Source organism: Micropterus dolomieu, linkage group LG05 (genome assembly GCF_021292245.1).
Source record: "Micropterus dolomieu isolate WLL.071019.BEF.003 ecotype Adirondacks linkage group LG05, ASM2129224v1, whole genome shotgun sequence".
In the NCBI taxonomy this organism is placed as follows: Eukaryota; Metazoa; Chordata; class Actinopteri; order Centrarchiformes; family Centrarchidae; genus Micropterus; species Micropterus dolomieu.
The window spans coordinates 7,464,843-7,486,755 of NC_060154.1; the positions used below are offsets into that span (position 1 = coordinate 7,464,843).

The window sequence follows — 21,913 nt, forward strand, 5'->3', positions numbered from 1 at the left end:
TGTGCATTTAGTGTGTATGTGTATAGACAGAGGCTTATAGTGTGTGAGTGTGGCAGTGAGTCTGTGCAAAATATTAAGAAGTAAGCAGGGGTGTACGAAGTGTAAGTAGTTATGAGTGTGTTTTAACTAGATTTCTGGATTGTGTGCGTGTGTGTGTGTGTTTGTGTGTGTATGTATGAGAAGCGTCATTCAGCACCTGTCTCTGACAAAGTATATAGACTAGCTGGCCACAAAACAAAGCACTTATTTGTGCTTACCTGACATCACACATCTTTATGGATGCATTTTACATGATATGACTGTGTTGTGCTTAAATATATTCCGTGCATTGACTGTGTTTACATTCTTTCATTCAATTTATGATATGATATAATATCTGTACCATTTTTCATTTAGTCTATAGCAACATCACCTTTACTGTCTGTACCTCTGTGTGTATATTGTGTAGGCTGCCTCTCTCTCTCTCTCTCTCTCTCTCTCTCTCTCTCTCTCTCTCTCTCTCTCTCTCTCTCTCTCTCTCCCTTCACCCCCCAACCGGTCGAGGCAGATGGCCACCCACCCTGAGCCATGGTTCTGCTCGAGGTTTCTGCCTCTTAAAAGGAAGTTTTTCCTTGCCTCTGTCGCCTAGTGCTTGCTCTTGGTGGGAACTGTTGGGCTTCTGTAAATAGCATCATAGAGTACGGTCTAGACCTGCTCTTTTATGAAAAGCGCTGTGAGATAACTGTTGTTGTGATTTGGCGCTATATAAATAAAATTGAATTGAATTGAATATGAGTAACAGTGGAGAGGTCTACTTAATTTCATTTTTTTAATGTGAGACTATTCAGTGCAGTTGTCATGTTTTTTTTGTTTTTTTTATTCTCTAATTGACAGCGTAGAACACTGTGAGGATAAGGTTTGCAGCTGAGAGCTTTGATAAATCTGAAAAAAGAAGACGGAGACAATTTTTCAACTTGCCTCATGTATTCTTCACTATAAACAATCTCTACTAGCAACATAAAGCAGTCCATGCTGGCCAATCATTCATTAGGTAAACACGTGGTATTTCTGTTGCCACTATAGCCCCGAAGTATAATTACATTTGCATAGGCTCCCTAGCTACCCTAACTCACAAGTATAAATTAAGCTTTACTGTCTTTCTCACCCTTCAGCCTGTTCTTCCAGGAGCTCCTGGCTGACGTCTGGATCCAGCAGGCCTCTTTCACTCTCCTTCTCTGCAGCCACTGCACCTCCTTCCTCAGCTGAGACCTCCGCATCCTTCTGTTGGGTCTCTCCTCCCTCCTCAGACTTCTCTGCTGGCTGAAACTCCGTCTCCTTTTCCTTCTCTACCTCTGGTTCTGAGCTGTCCTCCTCTTCCTCCTCCACCTCCACCTTTGACTTCTCATCTCCACTAGACTCTTCGCTGGATGTTGTCTCATAGCTGGAGTAGGACAAAAACAAGTGGACATATTATTCACATTATAGCATCTATAATAAAGCTTTTGTGAACTCTAGTCTGTGTTTAAAGACTATATGTGACAACCTTTACCTAAAAAGTGAGAAAATCGAAGAAATTCATCTTTAAATTATGCAGGTGAGACAACATTTTGTGGGCTGTGGAACATTTAACTCATGTTTCTTCACTAAAAGTAAGCAGGTGTACAGAAATTAGACATATACGAAAGCAGCCACATCGATGAAACACCTAAGCAGGTAAAAACAAATATCAAAGCAGTAAAGTCAACATAGGCCAAGGCTAGATAAATACTAACAGGTCATTCCCCTCTAGACCTCAAGCGTGACATGAAAAAGATGCTTGTCTAATACTACCTTCGCCCACATATCCAAAACATCCTTCACACAGTTAAACATATACATGAAAATCCACAGGTATATTTTTGTATGCTTACATTTGAAACCTTGGACAAAACACAACATTTTCAATGAGGAAAGGCTAATGATATATTTAGAGCTGTGGATATTTCTGGTGGTGTAGGGTGTGTGTGTGTGTGTGTGTGTGTGTGTGTGAGAGAGCATGTGATCATTGGGGTGTATTATGAAGGAACCTCTGTGAAGCCAATGATCAGATAAGTCTTATTTTGAATGCCACTGATTCATGCTTATTTGTTGACACACACACATGCACACACACTGAGGCACCACACCACAAGAGGCATTCAGGGGGCCACAGCATTCCCTGGATTCCAGAGGAGCTCAAGGGAGAGCAGAGAAAGGTTAGACTATCCAAAGAGAAAAAGTATAAACAGCAGCCCACATCCTGTTGTGGGCAGAAGCTTAAAGATAGTCAAAGAAAATATTGTTGTCTAATATGTTTGTCTCATTATAAATAGACACTGCTCAATTTTGTTCGGGATTGAGCAGTGTAACATAGAAATGGAGAGATATTTTTTGTCAGGAAGACAAATCTGGACTATCTTATATAACTTATTAATGGTATGGCCTTTCTTATAAAACACACTGTATTTTTATAAAAGAGTAGATCCTTACAATACCAGTAATAATGTTATTATTTGTTTGGAGAATAGCTGTGCAGCTATATTTGCAGGTCATTCTAAAACAGGGAGGAAGAAATAGACACACCTTTATTCTTCCAACAACTACCATCTTCTTACTTAAAATTCATTAGCTTTTAAAAGCACGTACACACACAAATACACACATTGCATCCAGCATCAGCAAATGCTGACATAAGCACACTTGCACAAAGCACTGAGGTATCATCAATACTGACAAAAATATGCACACACACCACATAATGTACAACACATTGCATGCATTCATATGCACACACATTCACACTCTCAGTAGCAGCAGTGAGGTCATATTCAGGGCAGTGTGTCTTCAAATGAGCCTTGAAACTAACAGCATGAATCAGATGTGCGAAACAAAGCTGGACTTATTCCACAGTCCATGTGGTCAAACTCAGACGAACAATGAGAAAGCTGTCTGGGCTTTCGTCGGCTAACTACAAAATTAGTAAGAATGCATGCTGCATCATTAACAAATGCACAGTTATTTAAAAAAAAAAAATCATGAATCAACAAAATAGACAATGACACTGAGTTAACCTGTATGCTTACATTTTATTTGTACTAATTTTCTAGAGACAGGTGGGATAGACTAGGATGTAAAATATTGTTGCCAATGGATTACTAAAATATAAATATGAACAAGTATTTACCTGGTTAAAATTCTCCATGATGAATATGAACAAAATCCTACTAATGAGCCTATATGGGCAATAGATTTGAGCACAATATCGTCTGACTGTACTTTTTTATTTTTTGTAAAGTGTATACTTTACTTTTATTACACTTAATATCATTAATACGGTCTAGAACTGCTCTCTATAAAAGTGCCCTGAGATAATTTCTGTTATGATTTGGTGCAATATTAATAAAACTGAATTTAAAGTTTTCTGGCTAACCAGCTAATCCAGATGAAGCCATTTTGCAGAATGTTACACATTAAACCTGGCAACGCTGAAAAATTAAAGATATGTAATCCATGTCTTTGAAGAATGTCTTAAATTAAATCAGGATACAATAGAACATTACATTCAGTTTTTCTGCAATAACGTCCACAAAGGATGCCTAAGGGTTAATTATCATTTAGAAGTAAAACAGTAACAAGACATGCATGGGCACAACTAAAAATGTACAACAACACACTGCAGCCCACATGAAGATATTAATCATGTAGAGATTGGACGCTGATCAAAAAGAAGATTTTACCCTCCATTCACCCCAACAAACTTGAGGTTTTTCTTGGCTCCTTTGTTCCCCTGCTTGTCAGCAACACCGTTTTTCTTCATAATAGATTTGAGACCTGGTGGAGAAGAGGACAGAGAGAGGGGGAGAAAGAGAAATGAAAAAGAAAAGGGAGGGTGGGAAAAATTCATTAGGCCTTTGTAGAATTTGAGTGTTAGTGTTTACAGTATGTGTTGTCTGTGTAGCACGATGCCAGACAATTCATATTCTGTATCATTTCTGGCATTTTCTCATACCTAAATACAAAACATAGAAGGTTGTTGTCAGTGGCTTCTATGAGCATTTAAGATCTACCACCCTTTTTGTTAAGGTATAGCTCAGTAGTACTTTAAAACTACTTGATTTAGGTTAGGAAGACAGCACATTCATGGTTACTAACCAGTGTTGCCATCACAACTTGAGCCATAGCTAAATGTATGATTTGACACTCACTTCAACCCTTCGTAAACTTGCTGTCAATGAATGCATGAGTACAATGAGAATGGACTTGCAGACTGGTTACCCCTAACTATATAAGGTCATTGAATGTTTGAATGACAATGAAAATTATGTAAAATATATATTATCTTTGCAAGATTTTAGACCAACATGTTCAACCTCCAGTAGCGTTCCTAAGACTTGTTACCTATAGCTTTATAACAGTTTACAGTTTGTAGTTGAATAGCCTCTAGAAGAGGATGTCTACCTACGTACAAACATGCAGACACTGTTGCTCCATTTTCTGTTCAAATATAAGTTTCTATAAACATATAATTATGAAAAATTTCTGAAGGAGTGTATTTTTGTCCAGCAAAGAAAGAAAATTAGGCTCAGTAAAAGCAATACATCAAACTGATATTGGTAGCTCATGAGACCACAGACAATGGTTGACACACATTGGCTGAATTTCCTTGTGCACGCGTATATGGTCCACTGCCTGTATGTGTATCCCTTAGAAAACACGTTGAGCCTGGATGATATTCAAGAATCTCTCAATACAATTACAAGAAAGTAAATGGTAAATAGATTGCATTTATATAGCACTTTTCTACCTTACCGGAGAAACTGCTTTAAAGAGAAACGTTACATTTTGCCCATTCACACACGCACAACATATCAATGGCAGTGCAAGACTCTGGCCTACCCATCGGGAGCAACTCAGTGTCTTGCTCAAGGACACTTGGACATATGGACAGGAGGAGCCGGGTATTATACCACTTTATGATCAATGCACAACCCGCTCTACCTCCTGAGCCTTATCAATTAGTAAAGCTCATCATATGGAATAACTGTGTTTGCAGGGGTAAGAGAAGCTAGGTCTCCATCTGTATACTCCAGACAGATGGAGGCGGGCAGCTCTGGCTCAGGAGGTGGAGCGGGTTGCCCACTAATCGGAAAATCGGCAGTTTAATCCCCGGCTCCTCCTCAAAGTGTCCTTGGGCAAGTCACTGAACCCCAAATTGCCCCTGATGGCTGTTCTATTGGTATATGAATCTGACATCTGTTTCACCACTTAGGCTCAGTGTATGAATGGGTGAATGCAATGAAACAGCACTTTGAGAGGTCTAGAAGTTAAGAAAGGCGCTATACAAATACAGAGCATTTACATTTACAAAGAAGTCTGTCCTCTGTACCACACTGTCAAGAAAAATGACTTTTCTCTGCCTGACAAATATTGTTATACGCAAATATGACATGACATGATGACAGATGACAGTACACTAAAAAAATCTTGGTCAAATCAACAGACAATTGCAGTTATTTTCAGGCATATACAAGTCAAGATTTTAGGCTTTGATAGCAACATACAACCTTGACATTGTCAAGTATGTAACTGCCCTATAATTGATTCTGCATGGGATCCTTTGCTGACTCCCCTTGGCTCTAAGCCCAGTATGGCTATCTTAGTTGTGCCTGACAGCAGACATGGTGCAGAGGCTCTGTAATGTTTCATGTAAGGACATAAGGATGTGGCTTTGAGCCAAAAAACACCAGCTGAAAAGATCCCAGCGACCACCATGGAAGAAGAAGAATGCTTTTAGATCCGGTATTTCTCAAGGAGATAGCAGCAGGGAAATGGGAAAGTTAAGAACATATTTGGCATTTATATACACCCTCTTGCCATCTTTTAATGCATAAAAAATAGTGTAATTTTACCTTCCCTCACTGTGTCAGAGACACAGATATTTCACTCATCCATACAAATATCTAAAGCTCATCTCAAATCTGTGAAGACTGAGGTGAGTGAGAGTTTTCAATGTAACAGTGATGGTTTCTTCTTCCAGTATTTGTAGAAGTAAAACACTGATGTAATTTGAGGTTAGAGAAGTCCGGCTGGGAATCTCAGGTGTCAAAGATGTAGAAAGCAACTTCAAATCTCAAAATCACTCTTGTATACTGTACTCCCAACACTGAACTTAAAATGAACTTTGAAAATAAAATATGTGTGTGATAGCAGAGTGATTCTGTACTTCAGCTCCTGGGCCAGAAACAAAACAGCGAGACATCAAAAGAGGGAAGAAAGTGTGTGTGTGTGTGTGTGTGTGTGTGTGTGTGTGTGCGTGTGTGTGTGTGTGTATGTGTGTGGTTCTTTGCTTGAGTGTCCATTTGACTGTGTATTGTAAGTAAGGGCTTGTGTACTTCCTTAAGTGTGTCTGTTAATACTGTGTAAAGCAAGCAATATGTACTTGATATACTCTTGAACGATATTGTACCATGTCATTTCACCAGTGCTTAGTTTGTTGTCCACCCTTGTATGTAACAGCCAATAGTTATTGTATCTTTGACACACAATATATATTAAATGTCTATATATTATTACATGCAAATGTGCTGCCAACACAGAGTATATGATCATAATATCATCATGTGGTTTACAGATTCTCAGCAGATTAATGCTATTCTTTTACCTCACCTGTTACGTTAATGTTGTCATTCAAATAATATGTTATATTTGTATTGAATATAATAAACTACAAACAGGTTTGGCAAGTTGATTATTAAAATGGTTAAGTAGAGATGGAGCCTGCTGAGTTAAGCTTTTACCTCTGTAATGTTATAAAAGTTTCAGAAGAAGACGCTACAGTGGAGTAGACTAAAACTAAAATTAAAAAAACAGAGATAACAGAACTTTGAACTAGAAGGCAAGGTAGATGTTTCGCCTTCGGGTAAACCACTGACAATAATTGGTCGTATTAGTAGGTAGATGTGACACTAAATCATGTCCATATCACTCAGGGTCATTAGACTACTGGCAAAGTATCAGTTTATTAAACCCCTTCATTTTTGAGTCTATTACATATATGTAAGTACATATATGACAGAGAGATACAAACATGTATATACAGTATAAACCACAGGTTCCTAACTGAACCACAGGCCTACCTTGTTCTTGCTGTTTGCTGGCAGCAGCAGCTTTCTGGCCTGGTGAGTAGAAGGCAGAGAGGACACTGAGGGAGCTGACCAGTTGACTCTGAATAGAGCTCATTTTGGAGGGACCAGGCTTCCCTGCTGGTTTCCCTGTTGTTGCTGTAGGGACTGCTTTCCCTGCAGGCTTGGCTGATGCTCCTTTGCCTGCCTCTGCTCTTTTCCCTGCCGCCTGTTTCTGTGTGCTGGGGCCTTCCTGCTGGCTGGCCATCTGTTGAGTTCCAGAGCTGCTCCCCAGCTGTGCCCACTGTTCCCCCAAAAGCCCTGTTAACCGTGTTACGACTTGGCCCAAAGCCGCAGGCGATGTTGGTGACTCACTGGAGCCTCTGCGAGGAGGCTGGGCATCTCCAGTATCCCGGCGTGAGGCCTGGGCTTCACTTGAACCACCACGCTGGGATGTTTCACTGGAGCCCCTGCGCAGTGATTGTGTCTCGTTGGTATCTTTGTGAGGGTGTTGAGTCTCACTGGAACTTCTACGAGAGCCCTGAGACTGAGGTTGGGTGTCACATGACACCTGGTGAGTCTGGGCTTCTCCGGATCCACGAATAGGAGGTTGTGATACCCTGGATCCTCTCTGTGGTGTTTTAAGCTCTTTGGAGTCCCGTCGAGTTGCACTGGTTTGAGACTGAGACTGTGCTTGAATTGATTTGGGTCGGGTTTGGACTTCACTGGAGCCTGGAGAAGGGCACTGAGTCTCAGTCTGAGGTTGTGATTGAGATTGTTTCTCACTAGACTCCCCAGGAGTCCTCTTTTCTAGGGTGTGGTCCCCAGCCTGAGACAGAGATATAACTGGATGTTTTACCTGTGGTTCAGAGAGCTGTGTGGGGGTTTGGGTCTTGAGCTGAGGTGGACCCTGTACCTTCACATGGGGCTGGGACTGATCGGCTTGAGTTTCATTGGATCCCCTACGGGGATGCACAGGTGCAGCCTGAAGTTGAGGAGGTGATGGCTGTGCCTGCTCTGCCGAGGGCTTTCGGCCTCTCTGGGGTCGTACAGGAGCTACTGTCTTCTCAGCTCCATTCTCTGCTGCTACTACAACTGTGTCAATGACCACAGTTTCTTTGATTGTTGCACATACAATTTCACCTTCTGTTGTTTGTTTCTTTTCTACAGTCTCAAGTGCAATCTGCTGTGTTTTAACAATTTCTGTTACTTCACTCTTTGGGGCTATCATTTCCTTTGTTTCTGAGTCATTCTGTGCCATAACAGCTTCAATTTCATATTCTATATTTTCTCCTGCTACAACAAGTGGACTGGCACAGGCTTCATCCTGGCTTACAATATCTGAAACAACAGTTTGTTCAACTCCGCTTTCTCTTTGAATTATTTCATGTGCTTCCACTCTTTCACTGACCACAGTCACTACGTCTTCTACTCTTTCTCTGCCAGCACTTTCTCTCACTTGACTCTCGACTTCTGCATCTCTGCCTGGATTGTTATCCTGTTGTCTGTTTATCTCTGTCTCAGTCTGCTGGTCTGTCCTCTCTGCTTCCTCTGTCTCTGTCACTCTGTCCACTGTGTTCACTCTCTCTGTCTCTGTCCCCCGATCTACACTGCTGGCCCTCGGTCTCTGAGGATGATCTGTTATTGTCTCTCCTTCTGTTTCTGTGACTTGGTTGACCCTTTCAGCAACAGGTGTCTCGGTCATCTGATCCTGAGTGGTGATCCTCTCAGTTACTGTGCCCCGTTCCATGCTGTTGGCTCTGGGTCTTGGTGGGCTCACAGGAGCTACTTCTGCCTCCATCTCTGTCACCTGTTCATGTGTGTCAACTTTATTATTCTCTGTTCCTTGATCTATACTTCCGGTCTCTGGTTTGGGTACACTCACTTCAATACATATTCTATCTGTATCTGTTCCCTGATCTACTTTACCAGGTGGTTCTGTCTCTGTCTCTTGGTTTGAAAAATCTACCTTCTCAGTCTCTGTCCCTGTGTCAATACTCTCTCTTCTTGGTCTGCTGTATGCTTCTGTAGTACACACCTCCACTCTCATTCCATCACTCAGTTGTAGTATTCTTTCCTCTTTTACCTTGTTCTCCTCTAATTGTTCTTTCAAAAGAAGATTAGTTCTCTCCAGCTCTTGGCTAGCTTGAGTAAGTTTAGCCTCCAGTGTCATTAACTTCTCCTGCAGCTTCATACGGTCTGGTTCCTCAAGTTTTCCTCCTTTTGCTGCATTACCATCTTGAATACTGCTAGTCTCTACATCTTTTATAGCCATCCTAAGCGATGATAATTCTTGTCCTGCAATGTCCTGTGATAGCTTTTGCACAGCATGTTCCAATGGACTCTCTGATGTCTCTTTCTGTTGGTCTGATTTTTTTGATGGCTGTGACTGTCTCTCTGACAATGTACCCATGTCTCCATGTGCTGAGGAACTCTTGACAGATTCCTGATTTATCTCCCTCTCTTTTTGTAACACTGTACTTTTCTCTGTCACACTTTGTTTCTCTTTCCCTGTTACTGGCTTTGCTGGCACACACTCTGAAGCTTCTAAACCTCCAGTGCGTTGAGTCATCAGAGCTAAGTTGAGCCCTTCTGAAGGTCTTTGTCCTTGTGGCTGAGTGTGTGTCCCAGAATCATAACTCTGTGCTATTGTAGAGGATGATATGGAAACCTGGGCTTGGGCCTGGGCTTGGAGCTGAAGCAGTAGCTGCTCTCTCTCCTCCCTCAGTGAGCAGATCTGAGCCTTTAGTTCTGGGATTGTTTTGACCTGCTCTTCTAGTTCTCTGACCCGTTTCAGCGCTACTGTGATCTGCTGGTGAAGCCCTGTCCGATCCTGGGGAACACACCGTCTCTCTGTTATGTCCGGTGAAGCCCGGAACATGTTCTCCGTTGAGCCACTCTCCGGTGTTCCCACAATACGGTCTGGACTGCTTGAATCAGAACCTTTCCGCTGCTGTAGGGTGATGGGCATGCTTGATGCTCGGAGCAGGTTCGGCCGACTTTGAATCTCCACAGTTTTCTCTTCAACATCCCGAGCCCCAGCTCCTACTTCATCTCTGGGCTTAGCTGAACTGTAGCCAGTTCCCTGACTGGTTGTTCCCCTGCTGCTCTGGCTTGAAGTTGCCCCTTCACTTGCCTTGAAGTCAAAGATCTGTTGGACCTCTGTTACCCTTGATTTAGGCTTGGGCCCTAGGGTGGATGTCCCAGACCATGTGCTGTCCTTTTCCTTAGGGGCAGGCCTAGCCCCATGCCCAGGAAGGCTGAAATTCCTGGGCAGAGTGCTGAATTTGGGTGGGCCCTTGACCCTGCGCTGAATGTGGACCCTTTTGATGGTTTTGCCTTTTTCAATATCGTCAACATACTTGAGGAAGTCCAGGTCCAGGTGGAAGCCATAGGGAGTTTCCACTGAGTAGGGCAGTTGCTTCCTCTGAACACCGCCCTCACTGGCCTTGGTCTGAAAGCCGTTGGCTATAAGGAATTAACATGAAAATCAATCAATATTGATTGATCAGTGTTCTTCTACTGCTTCTACAAATAGTTACAATGACAACTATAGCTGAAATGTTTGACAAAATGAACATGAACCAAATAACAGATTATTATTAGCGTTATTCACCCACTTGTACAGACAGGCTGTACTGTGCTGCACACAAGGTGCTTCATTATGTAAAACTATATCACTTACTGGGAAGTAATTATCATGCAGTGATTGCGCCAAAACATACTAATCAGCATGCAAAATGCTGCTCATGCTGTGTCAACTTATGAGACAGAAATTGGTTATCACCTGAAGGAAAAACCCTTCACTGCTTTTGGCCGTATAATGGACCAAGAAGTTACATGTTTAACCCATTATGTCAGATATCGTATAATGAACACAAAATCTGATTCTACAGCCCATGACTAATTAATTAAAAATCATAAGAAACTGATTTGTGGCACGAGTTAGAATCAAGGGGACTGTTTGTTAAAAGCCCGCTTATTGACACTCACCACTTTTCTTGTCCATCATGGGAGGCGGAGTTCTCAGTCATCGATTTGTGTTTGCTACAGTTGGAGCTGGCAGCCTAGATGAAACAGAAATAAGAGAGCTGCATGAGAAACTGTAATGTTATTCATCATCATCACCATCCGAACAGAATTCTACATTCTGCAGTGTCTAAGTTTTACAGAATAATGACAGATTGAATTAAAGAATAGGGTGGCCATGGATCAGTGGATAAGACACATGCTTTTGGCGTGAGAGACCCAGGTTTCAATTCCCACTGTGACACATCCAACAATGTGTCCATGAGAAAGACACTTAACCCCTTGTTGCTTCAGAGGCGTGTGACAATTGTAAGCATTAGTAAGTCGCTTTGGATAAAAGTGGCAGCTGAATGAGTAAATGTAAATGTAATGTAAATGTAAGAAGGAAAACAGTGTCTGGTCTTTGTGGATAAGGTTCCAGAAAATGTGCAACTTAAAACATAAAAAGTCCTTTGTTGAAGTTACTTGTTCTCCAAAATTCACTATATATTTTCACATTTTCAGTACAGCAACTGAAATAAGACAATATGATCACCGACTCATACAACAAGAGAACAAATATTTGCCTATCTGAGATTAGATATTTAATAAATTATGTAAGACCAGTTATGTAAGTTATGTAAACCATACTCCAGCCATGCCTACGTCTAATCTAACCTAAGCAATTTGCAACCGTATTTAGGAAAACCCAACATGTTGTGTAATGTGTCTGCAGGAGTATTTTAATAACACAACAAAATATTTTTATAGCAAATGGTAGAACTAGAATAATTACAGTATACAGCAGGTCAGCAGCACTAACAGTCCAGATGACTTGAAGAAAGGCATATGAATTAGGATATATGCAGCTAAGACTTTAAATGTAATAGAACTGTAAATATGCAGTCAATTAGTCTCAGTCACAGCTACTCTACTGAAGACAACATTAGTTATACAACAACAAATATTAATAGCACAATGAGGGGAAAATCAGTGTCATTGTATTCAATAACTTAATTTTATTTGCACTGCTGAGCCAGGCATTTAGAAGCCATTTAAAGTCAACGTAACACTGGAAAGGCCTACAAAAGGGAACATGTTCCATTTGGTGCTACTTTGTCTCATTTGTTCCAGTTTGAAACCAGAGCCACTTGCCCATTTTTCTACACTTAGCTTACTGAGGAGTAGAGGTAAGTGACATGTGAAACAATTCAGTGAGGGGAGTCAAAACTTTTATGGGCTTATGCAAAGCTTCCTAATAAAATATCCAATACTAACAATAAAACCTAGGCAATTCACCAAGATTTGAGTGAGCTAATCCATATTAAATGATCACTTAAGCCCTTGCAGCCAAATATCAACTTTAAAGCTATTTAGCAATAGGGGCACATTATTCATGCAATTTCTATGCAAATATGTGGAGAACATATCTTCTAGGAGACATAGGGCATATGTGCCTGAAGCTCTGATTTAAAAAGTACTGGAGTTTAAACTTCAACATGTGAGGCAGTTTCAGATTTGTAAATTAGCATTTTCATTATTTTTAGTAGGTGGGCTAGCACAGTTTCTTTATTATGCCCATGGGTTACAAGTTACTGCAGATGTTATAACTGATATTATAATGTAATTATAAATACTTATAATTTATAAATAATTTAATGTAAATAGTTATATTGCAACAGTGTCGTAACGTAATTTCCTTTCTTCATTTTCACTCTCAAGGAAGATAAAGGTCTTGTGTGAATATGAAACACTGTCTCTAAAAAGGCAGGTTTCCATTTGAAATGGCTACTTTGATGTCTTGAAAGAATGGAATATGCATCTTCAAACTGTATCTTTCTACAAAAGTTTATAATGCTGAAAAAAAAGTCTTATCCATATAAATTTTCAACTGACAGCCTGGGTTTGAATTCTGCATATCATCCCCTCTCTCCCCTGCCTTTTCTGTCTCTACATTGTAACTATTAAATGAAATGGGGAAAAAAGCCCCCAAAATACACAAATAAATTTCAACTGATCTTGTACCAAATGGTATTACTAAAAGTCACTCAGACTTGCATGTGACAGATTTAGTTGCTGTAATTGATTATAATAGTGAAAATGCATTACGACTTCCTTTGCAGCATATTTTGATACTATATGTTTGTGTGCTTGTACAAAACATTACTTAGCTGATATATACAGTAGTTTGGAGTAAGTGCATAGTCCTGCCCACAGGGTAAGTTGTGTGCTGTGCAGTGCTGAGTGGACACATATTGCAAGACAAGCATTATATGAGCTGGCAATGTAATCAATCAAAATGACAACCAGTCCACCAAGGGACATAAACAGGAACTGTGACAAGCTCTATTTGGCCCCTCTACTGTCTTCATAGATTGAGCCTTAATAATGAAAAGAATTGGTGATCTGGAGCAGAATTGTTGTCTCTGTTACCGATGAACTGATACACACACACACACACACACACACATAGAGAAAGAGAGTGACACACCGATCAACTGACTGACAGCCTCTGCACAGGATCTGACACCATGTGATTGCTACCATGGCAACCATTCTTCCATCCACTACTTCTGCGTGCCCCAGGAGTGAGAGGAGCACAGGCATTCCTGACTCCTCCTGATGCTTAGTGCAACTACGATCGGCTCACTGTCCTTAAGGCTTAATTAGCTGATTTGGGAGCAGAAGAATGCTGCTTGTAATTGCTGAGTGAAGTACAGACAGACCCCAATGGCAATTATACACGGTGGGCAGGCAACAAAACCTTCCTTAATTAGATCATTACCAAAAGGAGAAACAGAGGTAGAGTGTGACAGAATGTAGAAGGGACAGAAAGGGGTAGGTAAAAAAAAATAGGAGGGAGGGGAGAAGAAAGAACAGACATAGGCTGGAGAATATGAGGGGAAAGATGAAGAATGACAAATGAAGTTTGGCAGACAACACAGTAACAATCAGTAACAGAACTAGCTAGGAACTTCCCCAGTAAGGAAGAGTCTGACCTTCCCTACAGTGTGAGCATCTTTTAAAGTTTCTTCTTTTAATTAAAGTCACTCTTAATCATTGTGTGATTACCATATATGATGAGCCATAATATCAGTCTATTAACATCCATAAGTGTATATATGGTGACGGTGTTATCACAGCATGGTAGCAAGTACTGTAGATTACAAAGGTTAGGATAATGTATAAATATTTAAGAGGCTCTGGTGACACTGAACATGAACAATCCACACTGGATTACAGTCATAATGACTATGAGCTAAAACCTCATGCTAATCCAAATTGATAGTATTTGCCACAGGCTACAAAAGGCTAAAAGGAAGTCAAGAGTATGTGTGTCTAAAACTGTGCATTTTACGTGTGTCAGCACCAATTTAGTCACTCTCTTTGTCAGTGTTGGTTTATGTGTGTGTGCTTACATTGCTTACAGAGTGTATATATAGTGTTTATATGTTGTCTGGTTGAGTGTGTCCAAGTCTCACACATGTACATAACCTCTTGAAGGACTCGCAGCAATCTTTCAACACCAATCCAATAAGCATGACAGCTGGTCGAGAGGCGACGACATCGGTAATGTGAAGCCCGGAAGGCAGGAATAATTAGAGTATAGTAAATAAGCTCATACTGACAGCCAGAGGTTTTCATATGTCATCAGTGTAGTGTTTTTTGACAGTATTATGAAACAGAGACCCAGGTAATTATCTAAATACACAGTGTTGTATTGTAGAATTTTAATGTTGTGATGATATGAATTAAGGTTACACTGACTGCCAAGCTTTTTCAAATTATACATACACTTACCCTAGGCATTCACACATACACACTTGACAAACATATAGAAAATTACTACTGACCCAACCTACCAAGTATGGGGAAAAGCATTAATTGAATGTCATGGGTCATTACATTGGAATGGCTGTGTACGGGAGATTGAATTAGTCTGATACCCTGACACTGAGCAGGCTTAGATAGAAGACAGGCCAACAGGAAACAAGATTGGGGAGTGTGAGCAGGGGACAGGAGGCGGGTGGTTAGGAGAGAGAAAGTGGGTGAGGTGAAAAAGAGGCAAAGATGGGAGTGGCAGGTCACTCATACTATCTCAGACATACAGAGCGGCTTTACCGTTATGTTTCCCTCTCTTCCAGCTCTCCTTCTGTCATTTTCTGCCTCATACTCTATATATTATAAAAAAACATGCATTACGATCTCTCGTACACACACACATACACACACACACACGCACAAAAGAAGCACTAAACCGGTTTACCTGCTTCAAATTAGAAGAGTTATTGTTTAAAGCCAATCAGGACCACACTGTGAATGTACCTTTGGTATTGTTATATAGGTTTGTTTTTGACTTTTTATTATTTGGGTCACATGCAATGAATGTGACTGCATTTAAATGGGAGAAAGGTTGGCGTTTAAGTAAATAAAAATAACCAGCATACAACACAAAGTGCAGTCTGTCCTATGCTATTTTCATACATTTATAATAACACTATGTAACTTTGGAAAGAGGCAATAACACAGTATTACTTCTAAAAATAAAAGTTGAATTAATCAGCAAATAAAATGCCTCATCAGAATCTGAATCTGAATCAGAAGGAGCTTTATTGCCAAGTAGTGTTTTACACATACACTCAATTACACATTATTACTTCTACAAATAAAAGTGTAATTAATCAGCAATAAAATGCGTCATTGCCCAATTCAATACACTTAGGGATTTTGCTAAGATATTGTGTAATGTAACTGACATTCCTCCGTTAGTTCGCTGACTCTCTGACACTACATTTTTACATGTACCATTAGCAACTGTTCATCAAATGTCTTTCTTTAAAGAAATGTAACATATCACATTATGAAAGCTTCCATGTTGCTTCTTTCATCAGGTTACATTAAATCTGATGTCTGTTATCCATTTTGTACTCATTAGACATTGCCTATGATACAACTGTGAGTGAGGGGCGCAGGTGACGGTGCAATTAGTTCAATCTGGTGTGTTTCAGGTGTGGATGACAATTTTGCATAATGACACACTATGGCACAGAGACCCTCCAGAGCAGCGAACTGAGAAAATTGAGGAAATTCACTGACAAGACCACTGGGAATTGGAAAGTTTCTGATTGCAGAACCAGATCGAATGACAGATGCTGTTCGCATCCAGATCATGAAGAGAGAAGACATTTATCTGATATCTCAGTGCTTAGTCTGTGTGTGCTCTGCAGGAACAGATCAATCCCTCTGCTCTACAAGAACAATTTGGTCCATCCCACTCCAGTCTAAGATTGTCTCTGTCTATGTATAGTTAAGTATGTTACAATAATACTGCTACTACTAGAATGCATCTTCTGGGCCAATATGGCTTTAATTTTTTATTCACTCCAGTTCTGTCGAGTTCACTCTAGTTCATCATCCAGACCTCTTCTTTTCAGTCCGAATCCAGTATGATCTAGTCTAGTCCAGTATGACATTGTCTGTATTCAGAAGGGGCCAGATTGTTCCCTTTGTGCTAATCAACATCTGTCTCTCAACCCCAGAGAAAAAAATTAGAGAAAGAACATCTGTCTATGGGCTTCATTAAACAGCGGCAAAATCATCCCTCAGGGCTATAGTGAGTGGGCTACTGTTTTATTATAGGTCAGTTCAAACAGCTTTTTCTGTGAGGAACTGCAAATTAAGGTTATGGGTTGCACTGGATACTTTAATACAGAACCAATGAATTTTTATATAACTATTATAACAGATGTCTTCAAAGTACAATAGGGAAAAATATGCTTAAAAGCTAGTTACCTCCAGTAGATTGCTGAACCCAAAAGAGACAAAAAAAAACCTGTCTGTGTCTGAAAAAAAGCATCACTTTAGTTTAGCTTACATTAAACAGTATGTTAAGTTTCTGACTGCTAAATGGAAATTATTGTCTTTCTAAGCCCAGAGCAAACAATAGAAACTCATGCTTTTACAAAATACCAATAGGGACAAACGATGGCTTTTAAGTCTATCTTTGTATTACAAAAAAAGAGACTTACAATGAATGAACAATCAGACAGAGCTACAAGGTTTGGTTTGCTATTCTGCAATAAATGCGGAATGTTTTATTCTATCAGACAACATTTAAAACATTGAATTCAATTTTCCTTTTTTGGTTAAATGAATGGGTTGGGATTAAGTGAAAAGACTGTTAATGACATTGGCAGATACTCTGCTCAGTCTCAGCAGATTACAGTTCTGTTCTGTCACCTCCAACCCTTTCTGTGATCATTTATTCTGTATTTAAATGAACACACACTGTTGTTCAAACATGGTGTTCTGACAGACACACTGTATCCATCTCCAGTTGTATAAAACACACTTAACGTTTAACTGTGGTTCATAAGTAATTAATGGACTGCTGAATTCAGACCCTCAATCAAATCTCAATTTTATACACATACATAAGTCATATGACACTTGTACAATGTGATTGGCTATTTTTAAATACAACATGAGTGATCACAGGAGAAAAAGGTGGAAGAAAGACTTTTTATCAATACTGCTTTAACTTTATCTGCATCAGCATAACATGGCCTTAACATTACCAACCCTGTCCTGCTTCTGCCCTGTCTGTCAAAGGACAGATAACCCTTACACCATGCAACTGTTTTCTTATTAGCCTATCGTTCTATCTTTACACAGAATGAAAGCATCTTCCCTTTTCAGATCTCCTCCCGCCCTTGTGGTATTCCAGCACGAGAAGAAGCTGCCTACTTTTATTAGCAATAAAGGAAGTGAGACACCATCTATTATTAATTGGAGCACACAGCCAACCCCTTCTAGCTGGAGCTGCGTTAGCATTATGGCTACTTGATGAGGTAAAGTAACTGCTACCACTAATTAGCATGTGGGCTATCTATGGAGTTAGATCACTGTTAACAAATGCTTACAGAAGGATTCACAAATGTATTTTGAGATAAATATATAAATGACTCTCCACAAAAATATTTTTCAATGTACACAAATATATTTATCGGTGTATTTAAATGTAAAACAAACTCAACTAACAACTGAAAAACACACAAAAAAACCTAAGGTTCACAAATGTATTTCTGATGTACACTCAATTATTTCTTGTTTTATATAAAAGTTAAAGAAAACAAATATATACAAATATATGCATTTAAAAGTATTTGCAATTTTCATTAGAAACATTGATATAGAAACTGTTAAACCGGCTTTTACAAACTGCTTGTCATTTCAAGAGGAGAAAAGAAGGGAATGTGGATTTTAGAAAGTGGTGAAAAAAAGTCCTGGCACCAAGACAGGACAGGGACAGAGGGGTATATCTAGTCAGGGATGGTAGGAATGAGGAGGGTTTGGGCAAAAGGAAAGAGAGATATGACAAAGGGCAGTGGAGGGAGAAGGTGTGCTGTATGTTGCCATAGAGGAGTAGCTCACTTACAGCACTGCCATGTCACATTAAATCCCCTTCCACTCACTATGACAGCTCACACAGACACAAACACCAAACATGTATAAAATATTCAAATGTACAATATAAGCAAGCTTGAGTTGATGGGTAAACACACTCACACTGAAACGTGGGTTATATATAAATCTGGATCCCCATTAATTACTACATACGCTAAAATAGAGGAGACACACACTCACATTCAATCAGGAAATTCTAACACGATCGGGCAAACATGAAATTAGACATTTGTGCATGAAAGCACACACAAACATGCATGCAAACACACAATTTCTTCCCCCACACAGTCACACACCCCCTGGTGATAAAGAGCCTGCCTGACACCAACAGAGTGTGAAGCCAGGCAGGCGATGGTGGTGCAACACAGTCTGCAGAGCAGGCAGGATGACTCTGTGAAGAAATCGACCACTTATGAATTCACACTCTATTGATCTTGAGCCTGATGACAGCCTTCCAGCTCGGCTTCCGCTTGCACACATACAGTACAAAAAACACACACATGTAAGAGAAAAAAAAATCTGACATGTGACACGCACATTCAAACACCGCCTACGAAAAAAAGAGTTGGCTGATTGCCACACCAAGCAGCTCAATATTCATTTCACTGTGTAGCATGTGTGTTCCCTGATTGTCGGCCTGCCCACTTATTCCTCCTGCATTGTGTAGGCTAGCCAAGCTATGTGAAGAGCAGTAACATTCTGCAAACAGAAAACACCACACTGCCTCTCTATACACATATATACAAACACATACACATTCTTTGTTTTTCTCTTTCACACTCGTTTTCACACATCCCAGGCATTAACATGTGAACTATGTCCTACCTTGCAAAAATAGGCTAGGAAAGAGGGAGTGAGAAAAGAGAGGTGAGGTGTAGCAAAAGAGGAGAAGATGAGCAATGTGAGGTAAACAAAATGTAATTATGGCAGATAAAAACAGGGAAAAAGCAAGAGAAAATGTTTCATGAGAGAAAAGAGTTGATAGAGAGATAAGATATAATATATACAATTATATAATAATAAAAATAAGGAGGACACAGAAACAAGACATAACTGTGAAGATGAGTCAGAAAAAAGGAGTAAATTCTCATGGGGTGGTTTGCCTCTCACCTGCCATGCAGCTCCTCTCCTCCTGTCCTTCCTGTTTCTGTTTCTGTGAGTGCTACTGAGCCTGTCTCTGGTTTAACTTCAGCAGAGACAGAGAGAAAAAAAGAAAAAAAGTGGGAGGAAGGGTGGGAAGGGGTGGCGGTGTTGGCAGAGATGGCGCTGAGGGGTGGAGGAAAGAGACGTGAAGTGAAGAAGCTGTCTAGCTGGTCAGACTATCGGCTCTCTCAGTATGATTTACCAGCCAACCCACTGCAACCTACTGGCCCAGAAAACAAAAAACAATAACACCCTTAACCTACATGGGCTCAAAGGAGAACACACACACTAACAACACACACACACACACACACACAAACCATCACTGCCTCTCTGTATGTGTTTATAGTGCAGCATTTTTAAATGTGTAGACATTAGTGTGTGTAAAGTTCGAGATTGTAAAGTGCAAATTACCATAAGGGAGACCTAAAGGAGACTAGTCCTGAGTGTTTGTGTGTATGCAAACTTTTTGCATACGGGTCCCTGTTTATTCATGCATCTACTGGTGTGTGCACGCATGTCTTTATCTGAGGTGCATGTGTGTGTGCATTTAGCCTGCTGGCACAAGGTCTGCCCTACAGTGAACTCCCACAATGCACCAGCCTTATTATTACTGGAGGACTTAAAGTCAACCCCCAGTGTGCTGTCACAGGGCCACATGAGGCCTGCACTGACCAGGTTGAACTCCACACTGGATTACAAAACCTTTTTAGAAGCATCAGACTAGCTTCGCCGAGGTATCATCTCTGTGAAATTTAACAAATAAATTCCCTAGCTTTTTCCGTCTCAATAACAGAAAGCAGTCTAATGATTAAACCTAGCAAGTCCAGCCGGCTCTGTAGTGTAAATGAGGTAAATAATTAACACCCTTTAAATAGGCTTACTGTCCAAGCAAATGGGTCCTATCTCTTATCTTGCTCCTACACCAATCCCTCAGACCAGCACTGCTAATTCACCTCTTAGCGAGTGAGTAGAGCACCCTAAAACAGCTCAGCAGCAAGCATCTGTAAAATCCAGCCTCCACACTTTGGCTTGACATGCCAGGTTAGCGCACAAATATATGGAACACATGAAATACTCATTTGGATATACACTATAGCATTATTTAATTCATTCAATTAATTAGGGCTGGGTAGTTGACACACTACAGATATTGTAACTGTTAATTTGCGCTTTAATTGTGTCATAAATCACTTTGTTTACTTTGATGATGCTGTATGTAATGACTAAATAAGTGTTAGGGAAGCAGAGCATGTGAATGTGTGGGAGAGACAAATTGTTAACCTAATGAGCTAACAACAAGAAACCAGACATAGAAAACATAGTAAAGCACATAGATATGACTGTACATTATGGTAACTTTGCTTTGTATGTATGATACATAAGACACATTCCTAAAGCATAACGAATGTGAGCAACAGTAGAACAGAAACACAACACAGGGTCATTATAGGAAAAAAACAAATATCATGGGATTTTCCTTCACAATACACAGATCAGTGCAAAAGTCCAGTGCACGTTATATATGAAGAATATGGCCTGACATGAACAGAAATTAAATATTAGGTTGGACCTTCAGCACTGGGTTAGAATTACCTTTCAGTATACTTCTTGCTTATGTTCAGTCTAGCACCTGATATCCGTTATATACAGTAGGATGCGCATGTTTTGTTTTTTAAAGTGATAATAGAAGACTTTCTTGCACAGAGAACCTTTATCAAACATAAACTTAGACAATGTTCACATATTCTGTGGCTAAATCCTCTCCTCTCTCTATACAGTGGGTACGGAAAGTATTCAGACCCCTTTAAATTTTTCACTCTTTGTTTCATTGCAGCCATTTTCCAAAAATCAAAAAAGTTCATTTTATTTCTCAGTAATGTACACTCAGCACCCCATCTTGACAGAAAAAAACAAATGTAGAAATTTTTGCAAATTTATTAAAAAAGAAAAACTGAAATATCACATGGTCATAAGTATTCAGACCCTTTGCCGTGACACTCATATTTAACTCAGGTGCTGTCTATTTCTTCTGATCATCCTTGAGATGGTTCTACACCTTCATTTGAGTCCAGCTGTGTTTGATTATACTGATTGGACTTGATTAGGAAAGCCACACACCTGTCTATATAAGACCTTACAGCTCACAGTGCATGTCAGAGCAAATGAGAATCATG

The 21,913-nt window shown here is 40.0% G+C and overlaps 1 protein-coding gene and 1 long non-coding RNA gene across 6 annotated transcripts in view; one reads left to right on the forward strand and one right to left on the reverse strand.

Moving 5' to 3' along the window:
• kank4 (KN motif and ankyrin repeat domains 4) overlaps positions 1 to 21,913 on the reverse strand; it is a 76,958-nt gene that overhangs the window by 9,327 nt on the left and 45,718 nt on the right. For 3 of the 5 annotated variants that reach the window (XM_046049031.1, XM_046049032.1, XM_046049033.1), the window contains 4 exons: positions 11,112 to 11,185; positions 7,134 to 10,586; positions 3,735 to 3,828; positions 1,145 to 1,420 (listed from right to left, as the gene is read on the reverse strand). In XM_046049031.1, coding sequence (XP_045904987.1) covers positions 1,145 to 1,420; positions 3,735 to 3,828; positions 7,134 to 10,586; positions 11,112 to 11,130 — 3,842 coding nt within the window. In that variant the 5' untranslated portion in view covers positions 11,131 to 11,185. Of the gene's footprint in view, positions 1 to 1,144; positions 1,421 to 3,734; positions 3,829 to 7,133; positions 10,587 to 11,111; positions 11,186 to 19,703; positions 19,779 to 21,913 lie in introns of those variants that run through there. The other 2 variants (XM_046049036.1, XM_046049030.1) reach the window with 2 other exon arrangements.
• The window catches only part of LOC123970758, a 9,254-nt gene continuing 5,257 nt past the window's right edge, over positions 17,917 to 21,913 (forward strand). The window contains exon 1 of the long non-coding RNA XR_006825050.1: positions 17,917 to 17,977. This is a non-coding gene — a long non-coding RNA (uncharacterized LOC123970758). The remainder of the gene's footprint in view (positions 17,978 to 21,913) is intronic.